Genomic DNA, 17275 nt, shown 5'->3' with positions numbered 1-17275 from the left:
TTAGGTTTAGGGTTTTTATCGCAAAAAAACAGTATGGGTTTATAGCTATCTTGCTCCTCCTCCCTGTGGCCTTCAGCGGGTACTACATATATCATTCGCGACACTTAAATCAAATCAAATCAAATTTTATTGGTAACATACACATGGTTAGCAGATGTTATTGCTCGTGTAGTGAAATGCCTGTGCTTCTAGTTCCGACAGTGCAGCAATATCTAACAAGTAATCTAACAATTCCACAACAACTACCTAATACACACAAATCTAAGTAAAGGGATGGAATAAGAATATGTACAGTACATATAAACATATGGGTGCGCAATGACCGAGCGGCATAGGCAAGATGCAATAGATGGTATAAAATACAGTATATACATATGGGATGTAATGCAAGATATGTAAACATCATTATTCAAATGGCCTTAATAAAGTGACTAGTGATACATTTGTTAGAGTGGTCAATGATTTCAAGTCTGAATGTAGGCAGCAGCCTCTCTGTTAGTGATGGGCTGTTTAACAGTCTGATGGCCTTGAGATAGAAGCTATTTTTCAGTCTCTCGGTCCCAGCTTTGATGCACCTGTACTGACCTCGCCTTCTGGATGGTAGCGGGGTGAACAGGCAGTGGCTCGGGTGGTTGTTGTCCTTGATTATCTTTTTGGCCTTCCTGTGACATTGGGTGCTGTAGGGAAGGTAGTTTGCCCCCGGTGATGCGTTGTGTAGACCGCACAACCCTCTGTAGAGCCCTGCGGTTGAGGGCGGTGCAGTTGCCGTCCAAGGCGGTGATAACTCCCGACAGGATGATCTCAATTGTGCATCTGTAAAAGTTTGTGAGGGTTTTAGGTGACAAGCCACATTTCTTCAGCCTCCTGAGGTTGAAGAGGCGCTGTTGCGCAATCTTCACCACACACCACACCATTTCAGTTTGTCTGTGATGTGTATGCCGAAGAACTTAAAACTTTCCACCTTCTCCACTGCTGTCCCGTCGATGTGGATAGGGGGGTGCTCCCTCTGCTGTTTCCTGAAGTCCAAGATCATCTCCTTTGTTGACGTTGAGTAAAAGGTTGTTTTCCTGACACCACACTCTGAGTGCCCTCACCTCCTCCCTATAGGCTGTCTCGTCGTTGTTGGTGATCAAGCCTACTACTGTTGTGTCGTCTGTAAACTTGATGATCGAGTTGGAGGCGTGCATGGCCACCCAGTCATAGGTGAACAGGGAGTACAGGAGGGGGCTGAGCACGCACCCTTGTGGGGCCCCAGTGTTGAGGATCAGCGAAGTGGAGATGTTGTTTCCTACCTTCACCACCTAGGGGCAGCCCATCAGGAAGTCCAGGACCCAATTGCACAGGGCGGGGTTGAGACCCAGGGCCTCAGGCTTATTGATGAGCTTGGAGGGTACTATGGTGTTGAATGCTGAGCTGTAGTCAATGAACAGCATTCTTACATATGTATTCCTCTTGTCCAGATGGGATAGGGCAGTGTGCAGTGTGATAGCGATTGCTGTGGACCTATTGGGGCGGTATGCAAATTGTAGTGGGTCTAGGGTGACAGGTAAGGTGGAGGTGATATGATCCTTGACTAGTCTCTCAAAGCACTTCATGATGACAGAAGTGAGTGCTACGGGGCGATAGTCATTTAGTTCAGTTTCCTTTGCCTTCCTGGGTACAGGAACAATGGTGGCCATCTTGAAACATGTGGGGAGAGATTGAATATGTCCGTTAACACACCAGCCAGCTGGTCTGCGCATGCTCTGTGGACACTGCTAGGGATGCTGGCTGGGCCGGCAGCCCTGCGAGGGTTAACACGTTTAAACATCTTACTCATGTCGGCCACGGAGAAAGAGAGCCACAGTCCTTGGTAGTGGGCCACCATAGTCACAATGGGTACAACAAAATCTCCTATGCACTTCCTTATAAACTCACTCACGAATCAGCATATAAATCTATACTATTCTCTGAGGCTACTCGGAACATGTCCCAGTCCGGTGTGTTACTAGACTCATAATCTGAGGTAGCAACTGCATCAGATCTACAAATCAATGAGCTAGACCTATCAATTTCGTGAACTTGCGCAGCATTCGCTCAATTTGATGCCTACGAACGAACAGACGAATATCAAATTACCCAGCATCCATTTAGAAACAACAAATCGTCAAAAAAAAGGTTATTTTATATTTAGAAAAATGTCTTCTGGCTGTTTAAATCAGCCACATCTTGAAAAAGAGGACAGGGGCATGCGTTTTTTTTAGGTCTTACACCTTTTTCTGAAAAACGCAGGTCTCATTGAACAATAGCGAAGCTGGCATTGTGATGCAGAACAATGGGATGGTAATAGAACATTCAGAAGGTGAGTTAGTGCTACGGTGCGCAATAGAATTAATAGGAATTGGCAGGGTGAAAAATGCCCTAAAATAAGGCCAATTGTTTTCGCAAATACTTCAAGACTATGGAAAGCAGCTGGGACATATGGTAACATTATGAAACTGGGCTCCATTGCGGATACAATGAACTATCTTTGCATGTGTTGCTCCATGTGTGGCTCCTTATCACAATCAATCAGTATGGCAAAAATAATCTCTACACAGAAGGCCTTAGAAATAATTGTTGCAGAGAGAGAAGCTAGTGTGTAAGGAGAGTCTTCTACTATGGAAGATGAAGAATTTTCTCTGTCAATTCGGAGTATGACAGTGAGTTGGAAGAAGAGGAGGAGATTGACTTTCAGCCAGCCCCAGGACCAGTCCGTCAGCAGCCAGCCCCAGGACCAGTCCGTCAACAACCAGCTCATAAGCAGCCTGCAGGAGGAGTAACATGGATGTCACCATTTTTTAAAATTGAATGGTCTTCTTGCTCAAGGAATGAGCTACCTTGCATGGCTGCCAATGCGATAAAGATGCAACCAGGGCCGACGCGCATGGAGGTTACTCACGTGCAGGACACAGTCTTCTTTTGAACTGTTTATCTCAGACACCATCTAGAAAATAATTTTGGACTACACTAATTTGGATGGGAAGGCATGTTTTGGAGAGAGATGGAAGGAGATGGACCAAACTCATTTACATGCATATTTTGGAGTCCTTATCCTTGCTGGTGCTTTCAGATCCAATGGGGAATCCACAGAATCCCTGTGGGATGCAGAAACTGGCAGAGAACTTTTCCATGCAACAATGTCTCTGGAAAACTTCCACATTATTTCCAGGATCATCCGCTTCGATAACCGGGACACCAGACCAGCTCGGCGGCAGAGAGACAAGCTAGCTGCAATCAGGTCAAGTGGGTGGACCACCGTCCCCTGTTTTACAACCCTGGGCCCAACGTTACTGTTGATGAGCAGCTTATGCCATTTAGGGGCCGCTGCCCCTTCAGGCAGTACATACCGTCTAAACCTGCAAAATATGTAATCAGGATCCTGGCTGCCTGTGATGCTGCTTCATCATATGCATGGAACTTGCAAGTGTATACGGGGAAGCCAGATGGAGGAGCCCCTGAGAAGAACCAAGGGATGCGGGTTGTACTGAACTTGACAAAGGGACTCCGTGGCCACAATATCACGTGATAACTTTTTTACTTCGCACAAGCTGGTGACTGGCTACAGCTGCAAAAGAACCCTACGCTGGCCACTTGTGATATTCTTTAACATCTTGAACATCTCGGCATACAACGCGTTTGTCATCTGGATGGCGTTGAACACAGATTGGAACAGAGGGAATCTCCAGGGGAGACAGCTCTTTCTTGAGATGTGCAAGGCATTGATAAGACCTCAAATCCAGAAGAGGAAACATATCCCAAGGATCCCAGCCATCGTGGGGAGGATTCAGGAGGATGTTGGTTCCCCATCCGCCCAACCCACAGAACCAACAAGTAAGTGTGAGTGATGTTGTCGCATGTGTGTGTATCTGACTCTCCTACCTGGGCCTGCTGTAACTATTTACGTGAGTGAGATGTTAGACAAATTCCTGAACGAAGTGTTTTCATCATTCTAGATTGCTGCCGGTAGCAACAAAAAGCGCTGCGATGTGTGTGGACCCAAGGACAGGAAGACACAGTACACATGCATCAAGTGCAAGAAATACAGTTCCTCATGTGGTGTGTAGACTGGGCTTAATTTGTGTTCAACGGGGTTCATTTATCGTTTCCATTAAATACTGTTTGTAAAATTTGTCCTTCCAATTTGTTCAGTTCAAAGCAATAAACATCAATAGTGATGAAAACCTTGTTTCATTTATATTTGTTCAAGATAAATAATAATTCCACCCATGTCTTAATTGAAATTGATTTGTTTACAAAAATCACATTCTATTAAAAAAAAACAGAGTGATTTCATTGATAAATGTAATCTAGCAGAGGTAAATGGTAAAATTTTAACCATGTATGCTGTCAATATTTCTTGTAAATGATATGTCAACATCTAAGTATTTTTACGTAAATTGTTACGGCTGTACTGTTTCAAAAACCCAATAATGTTGTGGGTCCATCAGACCCACGAACATTGGGTGAATAACAAAAACATGAACACCAGACAAGGGTTAAGCTTACATGCAGGTGTTCGGAGCATGCTAATTAGCACAGGTGGCCGCCTACGTCTTCCGTAAACAAGTGCTGTGATATGGACGTGTGGAAACACTAACCTTATGCCTAGATGTGTGTGAATTGCAATTATATTATTTTCAGTAAATATTTGAGCTACATTTTTCCCCCCCCATCTATGGATCACATGTAATCAATTGAGTATGAAGACACAGGATAAGCTTCCAACGTCTCTTTAATTGGATTTGAGTCATGGATTATAGCAGTAAATATGAGCTATTAAACATTTTCTCACCTTCACCAAAATAGTTGATTGTGAATATACAAAGACATGAAAAGTTCATAACGGAATACTGCATCAAATCACTTGACCCATTCTTTTAATGCAAGCAATTACAAATTGAAGTAAGAACTCATTAACTCATAAAAGCAGAACAAAATTGACAAATTTCAAGCAAAACAATTGTTCGAAAGAGGCATTTTAAAAACAAACTGAGAACTATATAATACATATGGCAATTCATTCCAGTGGTTCTCCATCTATTACAATGTAAAGCCGGAGTTCGTATGTCGTCGTTCTACACAATTTACAGTCTCGTTCTCAGGATTGTCCTTCCAACGTAGAAGTCGTCTCATCGAACAGACTGAGCAGGTTCTTTGGTTCAAAGCTGGGTCGAGGGAGGGGCTCTGAGCGGACCCAGTTCCGGACGGGCCATTGGGAAGTGTGTGTGGATGTGTTGTGCTGATTGTGTGCGTCCATGGACCGGTCTATCAGGCTGAGTCTGTGAGAGCCTGTGTCTTTGGGGGACCCTGTGAGTGCTGTCATTGTGTGGTGGGATCTGTCTGAGTGGATGCTGGAGGGTGTGTTTGCGAGGTTGAGGCTACGTGAAGGTGTGTGGATGTGACCAGAGTGTGTAGGGGTGTGGGCAGGACTGAGTTGATGGAATACTGGAGGGGAGTTTGGCAAAGGGGTGGAGGTGCTTCCCATGGATAGCCGGGATTTGATTCTGTTGAATGAGAAATTGTGTGAATGTCAAAGGGAAATAATAAGTGAAATATAAGTTAAGCCTTTTTCTATTGAGTAACTGTGGCTGAAAGGATGGACAAAAGATTGATCTCACTATACCTTTTCAGCAGCAGTGCTAACATTGCATTTTATTTTAATAATTTTTTATTGTTGACTCTTTTAGCTTAATAGGTACAGTTGCGGCAAATATATTGCCACCCTTGCATTTAAGTAATTCCTGATTTCTCAAATAAATTGATATAAAAAAAGACTTTGTTACAAAACCTTCTGCCAAGATGTTCAAGGCCCCCAGTACCAGAGGCAGCAAAGCAACACCATATAGCATTATCAAATCTCCCCCATGTTTGTTTGTAGGGAGGATGTTCTTTTCATTTAATGCTTAATTTGGTCATCAGTAAACTGAGCTGATCTGTACTGGCAAATAGCTCTAACTTTCCCCAGGATTTAGGCTTGTTTAGGTGGGTTTTTGAGACATTTAAAATCAGGCCTTATGCCTCCTTCAGCTGTGGGTTCTTTCTATGTTGACCAACTACCAAATGAAGCATTCAAAGAAAACAACATCCTCCCTACAATAAAATATGGAGGAGATTCGATAATGCTGTGGGTTTTCTTAGCTGCCTTTGGTACTGGGGGCCTTGAACATGTGCAAGACATCATGAAATCAGCAGACTATCAAGGTGTTTTAGAGTGCAATGTTCAACCAAGTGTCCAAAAACAGTCTGTTGAATGTTGTGGGTTTTCCAGCAGGACAACCAGCAAACACATCAAAAGCACACTGGAATAGTTCAAGAAGAAAAGCTGAACTGTTCTGGAGTCATCAGCGAAGAGTCTATCCATAACGTATGGCGAAAGCTGAAAACAGCAGTCGGTGGAGGGCACCCCTCCAACATTGCAGAATTAGAACAGTTTGCTGCTGAAGAGTGCACATTTCTACTGGCAATTTGGCCCAGCAAGCTCATTGATGGCTACAAGAAGCCTTTTTTGTCAGTTAGCTTGGCCAAACTCTGTGCAACCAAGTCCGTGCAACCAAGTCCTAGCTCCAGGGTGCCAATAATTCTGTCCGTGCCATTTGTCTTTATCTTCTAAATAAAAATTGAATTGGTTCTGCAACATTGAAAACCCAACAAAATCCATTTAAAGTTATTTTTAGAAGATATTTGGGAATTATTTATTTTTTACATTGTAGAATAGTGAAGACATCAAAACTATGAAATAACACATATGGAATCATGCAGTAACCCAAAAAGTGTAAAAAAAAATCAAAATATATTTTAGATTCATGACAGCTTTGCACTCAGCATTCTCTCAACCAACTTCATGAGGAATGCTTTTCCAACAGTCGAAGTAATTCCCACATATGCAGAGCACTTGTTGGCTGCTTTTCCTTCACTCTGTGATCCAACTCATCCCAAACCATCTCAATTGGGTTGAGGTGAGGTGATTGTGGAGGCCAGGTCATCTGATGCAGCACTCCATCACACTCCTTCTTGGTCAAATAGAGCTTACACAGCCTGGAGGTGTTTTGGATCATTGTCCTGTTGAAAAACAAATGATAGCCCCACTAAGCGCAAACCAGCTGGGATGGTGTATCGCTGCAGAATGCTGTGATAGCCAAGCTGGTTAAAAGTGTGCCTTTTAACTGGCTCCAACGCATTAACCTTTCACGAGTACCTACCCCGGGTCCGGGAGCACCCCCCACACTGAGTAGCATCGCTAGCATAGCGTCACAATTAAATAGTAGCATCTAAATATCATTAAATCACAAGTCCAAGACACCTAATGAAAGATACAGATCTTGTGAATAAAGGCACCATTTCAGATTTTTAAAATGTTTTACAGGGAAGACAAAATATGTAAATCTATTAGCTAACCACGTTAGCAAAACACACCATTTTTCTTTGTCCACCATTTTCTCTCCACCAGTAGCTATTCACCAATTCGGCTAAACTAAGATATTGATAGCCACTAACCAAGAAAAAAACTCATCAGATGACAGTCTGATAACATATTTATGGTATAGGATAGGTTTTGTTAGAAAAATGTGCATATTTTAGGTATAAATCATAGTGTACAATTGCACCCAACATCACAACTGACTAGAATAAATACACAGAGCAACGCGTATTACCTAATTACTAATCATAAAACATTTCGTAAAAATACACAGCATACACTAATTGAAAGACACAGATCCTGTGAATACAGACAATATTTCAGATTTTCTAAGTGTCTTACAGCGAAAACACAATAAATCGTTATATTAGCATACCACATGTGCAAACATTACCAGAGCATTGATTCTAGCCAAAGAGAGCGATAACGTAAATATCGCTAAAATATATTCATTTTTTCACTAACCTTCTCAGAATTCTTCCGATGACACTCCTGTAACATCATATTACACAATCCATATAGAGTTTGATCGAAAATGTGCATATTTTAGCGGCACAAATCGTACTTACACAATGGAAATACTGTCCAACTACTCAAGCAATCTGCCCAGCGCCATCTTTAAAATACAACTATTTTTATCAAAAACTATTCATAAACTTGACTAAAAAAATACAGGTTGGACATGAAATGAAAGATGCATTAGTTATTAATGCATAGTTAGATTTAGATTTTTAAAATTAACGTTACTAGACATACAGTGTGCGTTACAGCCAGACTAGTGCCGCAATAACGGCGTCACTATTCACCATTATTGAGTTTACATTTTTCCACATAAAAATGGAATAACATCATAAATAGCTCTTACTTTTCGACAAGCTTCCATCAGAATCTTGGCATGGTGGTCCTTTGTCCAAAATAATCGTTGCTTGGTTGTAAAACGTTGCATTCAACTTCTGATATAGCAGCTAACAATAGCTATTTTGCCCCAACGTGTCCAAATCCTCAAGACGCAATACTGAGGAAATTCCGAAAAATAGCAATATACTCGCATAATCTGATATAACTCGGTTTAAAATAGCTTTGTTATGATGTTTCTAACACCTATATCAAATTAAATTACAGACGGATACATCTAACGTTGGTAAATGAGCGTTTGAAAATGGCATCCTGAGGTCCCTCTCTGCGTAATGCTCAGCTTCGAAAGGAAGGCGTACCTCACTCCTTAGCCTTTTATAACCTCTGAGAGCTACCTAGGAAGCCCATTCCACTTCTCATTGGTTACTGACATCCAGGGGAAGGCGGGTGCAGTTCATGTCGTTCCATAGGATACACACAGACCTTTAAACTGATCTCAGACCAGAGCTTCGCTCTCAGACCTTCGCTCTCAGACCTTCGCAGTACCTGTCATGGATTTCGCTGTAGAAAGAGTTCTGGGTCACCCACAGACAAAATTCCAACGGCTATAGAAACTAGAGAGTGTTTTCTATCCAATAATTATAATAATATGCATATTGTACGAGCAAGAATTGAGTAGGAAGCCGTTTAATGTGTAGTGCAAATTATGCTAATGCGAAACAGCACCCCCTATAGTTGCAAGAAGTTAAGGAAAGAAATTCAACAAATGAACTTAACAAGGCACACCTGTTAATTGAAACGCACCTTCAGTGCTCGGTTGTCTCCACCAAGTCTGTCCCTAAACAATTTGATTTGCTGGTTTTACATATTAAAAACTTTCAAATAACTCTTTGTTGACTGTGTCTGGGTGTTATCAGCCACCACCAGCACTGGCCTGTGCTCTAAATGCCCTAAGCTCTCTTCTGGCCCCTTCCACCAGCTGACAAACTAACCCTGATTCAAATGACCATCCTACCCATGCAAGACTACAGAGATTACATTTATAGATGGGCAGGTAAGGGTGCTCTCGAGCGGCTAGATGTTCTTTACCATTCGGCCATCAGATTTGCCACCAATGCTCCTTATAGGACAGATCACTGCACTCTATACTCCTCTGTAAACTGGTCATCTCTGTATACCCGTTGCAAGACCCACTGGTTGATGCTTATTTATAAAACTCTTAGGCCACACTCCCCCCATCTGAGATATCTACTGCAGCCCTCATCCTCCACATACAACACCCTTTCTGCCAGTCACATTCTGTTAAAGGTCACCAAAGCACACATCCCTGGGTCACTCCTCTTTTCAGTTCGCTACAGCTAGCGACTGGAACGAGCTGCAACAAACACTCAAACTGGACAGTTTTATCTCAATCTCTTCAAAGACTCAATCATAGACACTCTTATTGACAGTTGTGGCTGCTTCGCGTGATGTATTGTTGTCTATACCGTCTTGCCCTTTGTGCTGTTGTCTGTGCCCAATAATGTTTGTACCATGTTTTGTGCTGCTACCATGTTGTGTTGCTGCCATGTCTTAGGTCTCTCTTTATGTAGTGTTGTCTCTCGTCGTGATGTGTGTTTTGTCCTAAATATATGTATACATTTTTTTTTTCAGCCCCCGTAGCCGCAGGAGGCCTTTTGGTAGGCCGTCATTGTAAATAAGAATTTGTTCTTAACTGACTTGCCTAATAAAATGTATATATTTTTTAAAGCTGGTTGAGAGAGTGCCAAGTGTGCAAAGCTGTCATCAAGGCAAAGGGTGGCTACTTTGAATAATCTCAGAAATAAAATAAATGTTGATTTGAAGAACACTTTTTTGGTTACTATGAGTCCATATGTGTTATTTGATGTCTTCACTATTATTCTACAATGTAGAAAATAGTAAAAATAAAGAAAAACCATTGAATGAATAGGTGTGTCCAAACTTTTGACTGGTACTGTATATTATCCATTGACAGTGAAGTAGTCTGAGTGTACAAAACATTAGGAACACCTTATAATATTGACTTGCACCGACTTTTGCCTCAGAACAGCCTCACTTCATTGGGCATGGATCCTAAACGGTGTCGAAAGCGTTCCCCACGGGTGCTGGCCAATGTTGACTCCAATGCTTCCCACAGTTGTGTCAAGTTAGCTGGTAGTGGGTCTCTACTCTGAATAGCTCATTCCATCACATCCCACAGATGCTCAACTGGATTGAGATCTGGTGACTGGGCAGGCCACTGCAGTAAGCTGACTTCACAGTCATGTTCATGGAACCATTCCTGGACAATCCTAGCCTTGTGGCATAATCCTGCTGAAAAAAACTGATTTGCAGATGGATATACTACTGCCATTAAGGGATGCACCTGATTGGCAATGATGTTCAGATATCCTGTGGCATTCAAACGTTGCTCCACTTCCATCAAGGGGCCCACTTGAGTAAAAGCGTTTCTCCATACCCTAGTTCTCCCATCAGCAGGAACCCGGATTCCGACCAGGCAATGTTTTTCCAATTCTCCAGGGTCTACTGTTTTCATTCCTTAGCCCACTGCAATCGCAGTTAGTTTTTCTGATGAAAGAAGTGGAACTCTAAGGTCGTCGGCTGGAACCAGCAGCGTTGAGTCATGACAGACTCAAACCGGTGCGCCTTGCATCTACTACCATACCCCATTCAAAGACAGTTAAATCTTTTGTCTTGCCCATTCACTCTGAATGGCAAACATACACAATCCATTCCTCAAATATACTTATTGAACCGGTCTCCTCCCCTTCATCTACACTGATTGAAGAGTATTTAACAATAAGGGATCATAGCTTTCACCTGGTCAGTCTCATGGAAAAAGCAGGTGTTCCTAATGTCTTGTACACTCAGTGTATATGAATATGCAGGAAAAAAAGACAATGAGGTTGCATTAAATGGAGAACTCCCTCCCAATCATTATCTCAAATGCTCAATCTCATTTGGATGTTATCTGGTCTCGTGTCAGTTCAGAGTTTGTCATTTACCTGTGAGAGAAGGTGGGGGAGTGCTCCGGGCCTAGGGCGTCGGGCAAAAACACCACGTCCTCTAGGCTGCCTGAGTCAGTGTGCATCATGGTACTGGGGGGCAGCATGAACTCCAGCTCCGAACTCTCCTTTGGAGGGGTGCACGGGGAAGGGGGCGTCCAGCGTGGAAGGAACGGGAGGTTGAGAGAGGAGAAGAGCCCCCAACCAGAGTATAAAATAGACTAAAAGAGAAAGGTAGAAGATACACAAGTTTATTTGAATAGAAGTACTAATCAAACAAGTCCATCTTGAACAACATTGAGAGTCTATCCACAGGGATGCAAACTGGTGAGGGCCCAAAAAGGAGACACTTATTTTGTGCACTGAAACATGGAAGAAAAATCCCTGCTAGGGGGAAATGCAGGTTTTAAGTAATTAAATTACAAATAATATGATTTACATGATCAGTCTATGTGTAAAATAAAAAGGGGTTAATGTGAACCTAACTCTCACCTAAAAAACTACTTAAAGAAAGCAATCCAATGTTATTTGTTGCCTAGACTTTACAGCAAACGACACAAGTCTTGAGAAAAAAACAATACATTAATATTGCAGTTAGCCATGACGGCCTTTATAGAACGTTTGTGACCACACATCTAAAATATTGCATTTGGGGGAAAAAAAGACCTTAAAGTAGAAATAGAATGAAACTAACTGGCACTCTTTTTGCTCTATTATAGTGGCCACTATGGTAGACATCGATCAAGTGCACAAGGCTACATGTGCAAAAATAATGTTCACTGAGTAAAAAAAAAACATAATCCCCCTCACTCACACACAAGTGATAGTGTCAAGTTCAACAACAAAAGCAATATCTTTGGACTACACTGCACATTATATACTTTCTGCCTGTGGACATCTGTTCTACAATGTGCCAGCAGAACATGATACCCTTTGTTGGCATAATTGATCTCTTTCAGGCAGCGAGTACACCTGGCATACCCCTTTTTATCCACTGTATTGAAAAAGTGAGAAAGTGTGTGGTGTTCCTTTCACCTCCATAGTGGCATCACGCTTAAGCCAGGCCCAGCTACACTTGATCCCTGAATCCACTTGTTTAACAAGCAATGCCTCATTTTCAACTAATTCTCTCATTATGAAAATTAACCACATACTGTAGAGGGAAAACATTAGTTCACAGATAGTAGTTAGTTAGCTAGTTAATATTTCACACAGATTGCCAGGGTCCTGGTAAGCAACTAAACCGTTGTAAATTGAGGAACAGCAAGGAGTCATATACCAGTTAATACTATAGCGAATTGGTTAGGTTACTAACGTTAGCTCATCTGATGTAATATTAGAAGCTAATGTTGGCTGTCTGACTTTATTAACCAACTAATTTTCACACCATAAACTCAATTATTTGATCAGTTAAGTTGGCTAATGTTGCTCAACATTTCTCTGGCTAGCTAAACGGAGAATTCGATCCAGCTAGCAAGATACTTAACAATGCTAACAATACTTGTTCCACCACCTCAAACTTTCCAAATGCCAGTTGTTTTTCCAGTTACAGCTCATGAAGTACGCTCCATCACCTTCTCACCCCTGTCCCCGTGGTCAGGCTTCTCCCCTACCTCTTCGTTATCGTTCAGGGGACGTGCTGCTGTAACCGGCAAACTGCATTTCTACTCTCTGCTGTCTTTCCAGAGCGCACGCTGATGCTGTAACTAGCAAATTGGTTGTCCCTTCTCTCTTCAGTCGCGTGCTGTATTCTGTTGTTATGTGAACAATTAGCTGAACATTGGATACAGCCAGTATTGCTCCAAACGCACATCACTCGTTCGCTTACAGCCAGTAGTGATCCAAAGCCGCCCCACACCCAACTTTTCTCAATGGATCTACACGAATCACGTAGGTCACCTATTTTGGATTCAAAACGGCAAATTTTGCCGAAAGGTGACTAGTTTGCATCCCTGTATCCAACATGTGTATCATAGCTACTTTAAAATATATTTTCTTATGCTGGTTAGCAGTTGAGTTTGAACAAAATGCTTTATAAATGAAAAGTAATATTATTATAGTTAAATCGCAGTTTAGAGGGAGGCGGAAAGTTATGGCGGCTGGGTTTACCAACCTGGCAGAAGGTGACTAGTGTGAGCAGGGTTTCGCGGAGGAGGAGGGAGACATGGCGCCTCCACATGTGTCTCCTGACCACTGTCAGGGTGAGGAGCTCGGGCACGGTGGCCCTCACAGACAGCTCTGGGGCCAGCATCATCCGCAGCACAGTCTGCAGCTCCACTGACAAGCCTGGAAGTACACAGACAATAACGGGAAACAGAAAATTAGGATAAAAAGGATGACCCTAATAGGCATTACGCATAAAATGTGACTGTCCAGACTTGAGACAAACTTGTCAGGTGCAAACCATATGAACAAAATTATTCCTTTACACTGATGCTCCCGATTGCTTTTCTATATTAGACAAACACATGGAAGGACATGACAGTGTGCAGGTGAATTTCACTGCTAAAAAGGAGGAGTACAAATCAAACGGGCAAATCTTGTATAACATTGAAAGTCAATCCAACATGCGTATCGTATATATTTTCTTAAGACCTGGGGTCGTAGCCACAAAGCATTTCAGAGTAGAAAATTGGTTGTAAGTGCTAAGAGACATTTTACCCTACCCTATTTGGTTTAAAAAATAAATAAATTTAAAAAATAAGTTGTCCATGAGCTGTCCTAACCAGTTAAAAGTTACCAGCAGGTGTCTTGATAATAAAAAAAAGGCAGTGAGTCAGTGGTTCCTGTGTCACATGCAATTGCTTTGGATTTGTTGAACGAATTGGATATTTCTAGGATATGATCAATCCATAAATAATCTAAACCTACACGCAACTCTTGGGCTTTTGACAATGATTTCACGAGGCCTATTTCACTAGGCAGAGATTGTGTCAGGCAAAAACTATATGAAGCATTTTATCATTGCAACATTTGATGTACAGTTACATTCAACGTGGTTGTCCGAAGCGTGTTCACAGCTGTGGCGATGTCTTACCGCAACTGGGTTTTCCCCATAATTTGTAAGAATATCAATGAGCGTCATCACCATCTTTCCTTTGCGGTACCTCAAACTGTCGTGATTAGCACCTGAGAAACTTTTATGAGGAGTTTTACTCCTGGCTCAGAGTTTGAGCAGTGTCTGAACATCATCCTAAAACCTACTCTGAGTTGAGTTTTTTTTGTCTTAAAAACAGGTTAACAGGATTCCTAGTACCTTCTCTGAGATGCTTTGTGGATACGGCCCCAGATGTGTAAAATCTGCCATTACCCATTATCTGTGTCATATTTTGATGATTGTTAAATTGTAAAAAAAAAATGCCAATAAATATATTGTAAAAAAAAAAAGAAAAGCTGCCATTACCATTGGTAAACTCTGCGGGTAGACGGCCTTGTCTGAGCTGCTGCCATCCCTCTCCCCCTTTCGGCACCTCCATATTGCAAGCCAGCTCCAAGATGGACACGCCAAGACTGAGAGAAACAGTAAAGTCTCATTATTACTAATTGATTAGATATAAATCGTGTTTTTTCCTCACCAGGTGCTCAAAGCACTTCACATCATAAAGGGGAATCACATCCTCCATTATTAGGGAGTATAGGGAGCACCGGCATCATCACCTGAAAACATCAGCAGCAGGGCCATACTCGCCCCTCAGCAGCTCTGGGGCCATGTATCGGGGATCACCCTCCTGGACATCCTCCTCCTCCCTCCCCTTCGGCAGGCCAGCGGCGACACTCTCCCCTCGGAGCTCCAGTGCCAGCCCAAAGTCTCCCAGTTTGAGGCGGCCAGAGCGCGTCAGGAACACGTTGGCTGGCTTGAGGTCCAGGTGGGCGAAGCCGCGGGTGTGAAGATGGTGCAGGGCCGAGAGGAGGTCGCACAGGTATGCCCACGCAGCAGGCTCATCTGTAGAGTAATGGGAGAAAAATGTGTCATTATGGACACATACAGGGTTACATTCCTCAGGTATTGTTAGCACAGCCGTATTGTGCATCAGTGGCGGTCAAACAAAGTGTATCAACAGAAATCATCACACCCCAAATATGTCATAGAAATAGGTAACAAGAACTATAAAGAAATACAAAGAAATTCACATCAACTACATTTAATTTCACCGCCATTCACATATCACATCCATAGAACAGTAGTATGCAACATATGATGTGTCACACAGTGCACCTTTCCAATTTTTACTGACTGACCTGGGCTGGAAGGTTGGGCCTCGGCGTGCAGCAGCAGGCTGGTGCAGCACAGTTCCATCTGGATGTACAAGCGGCACCCCTCCTCCCAGGCTGCCACAAAGCCCAGGATGTGTGGGTGGGGGCACAGGCGCTCGTGGTTCTGAGCTTCCCGCATACTCCTTTTGCGCTCACTGTTGCCCCTGAAGCGCTGGACTGAACGCTTGACAGCGTAGTGGTGCCCGTCCTGGAGGCTCAGCACCTGGGAAGTGGTCAAGTGGAGCTCTGAGATCTTGTCCTCGTGTTATTTAGGCTCTCCACATTGAAGATGTTGATTGACATGATAAAAAAAAAGTTTTAAACAATGATATTTTCATTTCCTGTGCTTCCGTTTTGGACAGTTCCCACTCACCTTGTACACCTCACCGAAGGACCCTCTTCCCAGCAGGCCCAGGTTGGTGAAGCACTGGTTGAAGTAGGACTGCTGTCTGCCGGGGTCGTACAGCAACAGCGGAGGGGGAGATTTGATGAGGGAGTGGGAGAGGGGAGACCAGGGGGACGGGGGGCGCTGGGGGAAGACCCGGCTCAGAGGGGGGCAGCCCTTGGACGGGGGGCGCGGGGGTAGTGAGTGTGAGATATGGGCGGGAGGCGATTGAGATGAGGCGGAGGATGAAGAGAAGGGAAGGCGGCGTTTCTTAAGGGAGAAGGACTGCTCGGCCTTGGAGAAGTGGGTGGGGAGGGGGAGAGGTGTGGTGGCCACTTTCGTTTCCAAGTACACAGACATGGCTTGGAGATGTCGAGGGATCAAAAAAGGGTCAATGGCCTGGGAAGTGACAGGGAAGGTATGGTGACCATAGGATCCTGAGTTTCTGAGCACACGTTTTGAGATTCAGAGCTGAGAAAATAGAAAGGTCAACATTAGTGTGATTTCAACATAGTCAAGACAAGGTGATGTTGACATTGTGTGCAAAACAGATACCATATCTGTGAAAGACAACCTAATCAATACCACTTTAGGTAGCTAATAATAATAGCCTGAACTATATAGGTGACGTGTCAGTCAAATAGCCATTTTATACTGACCAACTAAGCTGGCACAAACGTCATTGATTTTATTTCTGGTAAATAAATTTACGTTGTCAGCAAATAACTGTAGCCTTGCCATCTATTTGGGTAATCTTAACATTAACATTACAGGGAAATTGCATTATTCAATGTAAAAAATAGCTAGCCAGCCCTCCAAAAGAAGTTTACTTACCAAACTGGAAGAAATCTATCAAATGAACAGCTTAATTCCAAGTGACAGTCATCAACGTAGCATTCTTATGACCAGAGAAACACGAAAGTCATCGTTAGATTAAAATATACTGGTTAATGTTCGATAGTTAGCAAATAGAGCTGGCTAGCTCCTATCCAAGTCAAGCAGACTGTATTTCATGCAAAAGAGATGTATGTTTCTGAACCAGAGGAGAACGACTTTCCCCGCCTCAATCAAGTACGGTTAGCTGCAGCCAATATGGCGGCCGGAGGACTTCTTCTTCGATGAGGTTTAACTGCGGTTGGCATCCAATATATGTTGCATTACTGCCACCTACGAGACTGGAGTACAACTCCCTTATGCTTTGCTTGAAAAAAACAAAAAAACAATTACCCTACCATCTAACACTACACTCACAATAAAATAAAAAATACATTTTGAAAACACACCTTTACTCCACTATTTAGTCCTACCTCATGCCAA

The 17275-nt window shown here is 42.9% G+C and overlaps 1 protein-coding gene across 2 annotated transcripts; it reads right to left on the bottom strand.

Moving 5' to 3' along the window:
• Positions 1-4735: 4735 nt before the first annotated feature.
• On the bottom strand, positions 4736-17063 carry pkmyt1 (protein kinase, membrane associated tyrosine/threonine 1). Of its 2 annotated transcripts, XR_008759308.1 has the most exons (9): positions 16793-17063; positions 15947-16429; positions 15559-15796; positions 14977-15262; positions 14723-14829; positions 13433-13605; positions 11320-11540; positions 8653-8854; positions 5437-5525 (listed from the first exon to the last, which is right to left on the bottom strand). XR_008759308.1 is itself a non-coding variant. In XM_055921625.1 (8 exons), the coding sequence occupies exons 2-8, from the start codon at positions 16316-16318 to the stop codon at positions 5120-5122; spliced, it is 1803 nt and encodes a 600-aa protein (XP_055777600.1). In that variant the 5' UTR covers positions 16319-16429; positions 16793-17063; the 3' UTR covers positions 4736-5119. The 2 variants fall into 2 exon arrangements, 1 of the variants encoding a protein (XP_055777600.1); XM_055921625.1 differs by lacking the exon at positions 8653-8854 and having other exon boundaries at positions 4736-5525.
• Between the last annotated feature and the right edge of the window lie 212 nt (positions 17064-17275).

Source organism: Salvelinus fontinalis, chromosome 1, assembly GCF_029448725.1.
Source record: "Salvelinus fontinalis isolate EN_2023a chromosome 1, ASM2944872v1, whole genome shotgun sequence".
In the NCBI taxonomy this organism is placed as follows: Eukaryota; Metazoa; Chordata; class Actinopteri; order Salmoniformes; family Salmonidae; genus Salvelinus; species Salvelinus fontinalis.
Note: the sequence above shows the minus strand (reverse complement) of the source record. Positions and strands in the feature narration are given on the sequence as shown.

Coding starts and splice junctions, on each gene's coding strand:
- pkmyt1 (XM_055921625.1), bottom strand. CDS start 16,318: ATGTCTGTGTACTTGGAAACGAAAGTGGCCACCACACCTCTCCCCCTC. Junction 13,606..14,722: donor ACCCGCAGAGTTTACCAATG/GTAATGGCAGCT, acceptor GTGTACTTCCAG/GCTTGTCAGTGGAGCTGCAG. Junction 5,526..11,319: donor TCCCCCACCTTCTCTCACAG/GTAAATGACAAA, acceptor CTCATTCAACAG/AATCAAATCCCGGCTATCCA.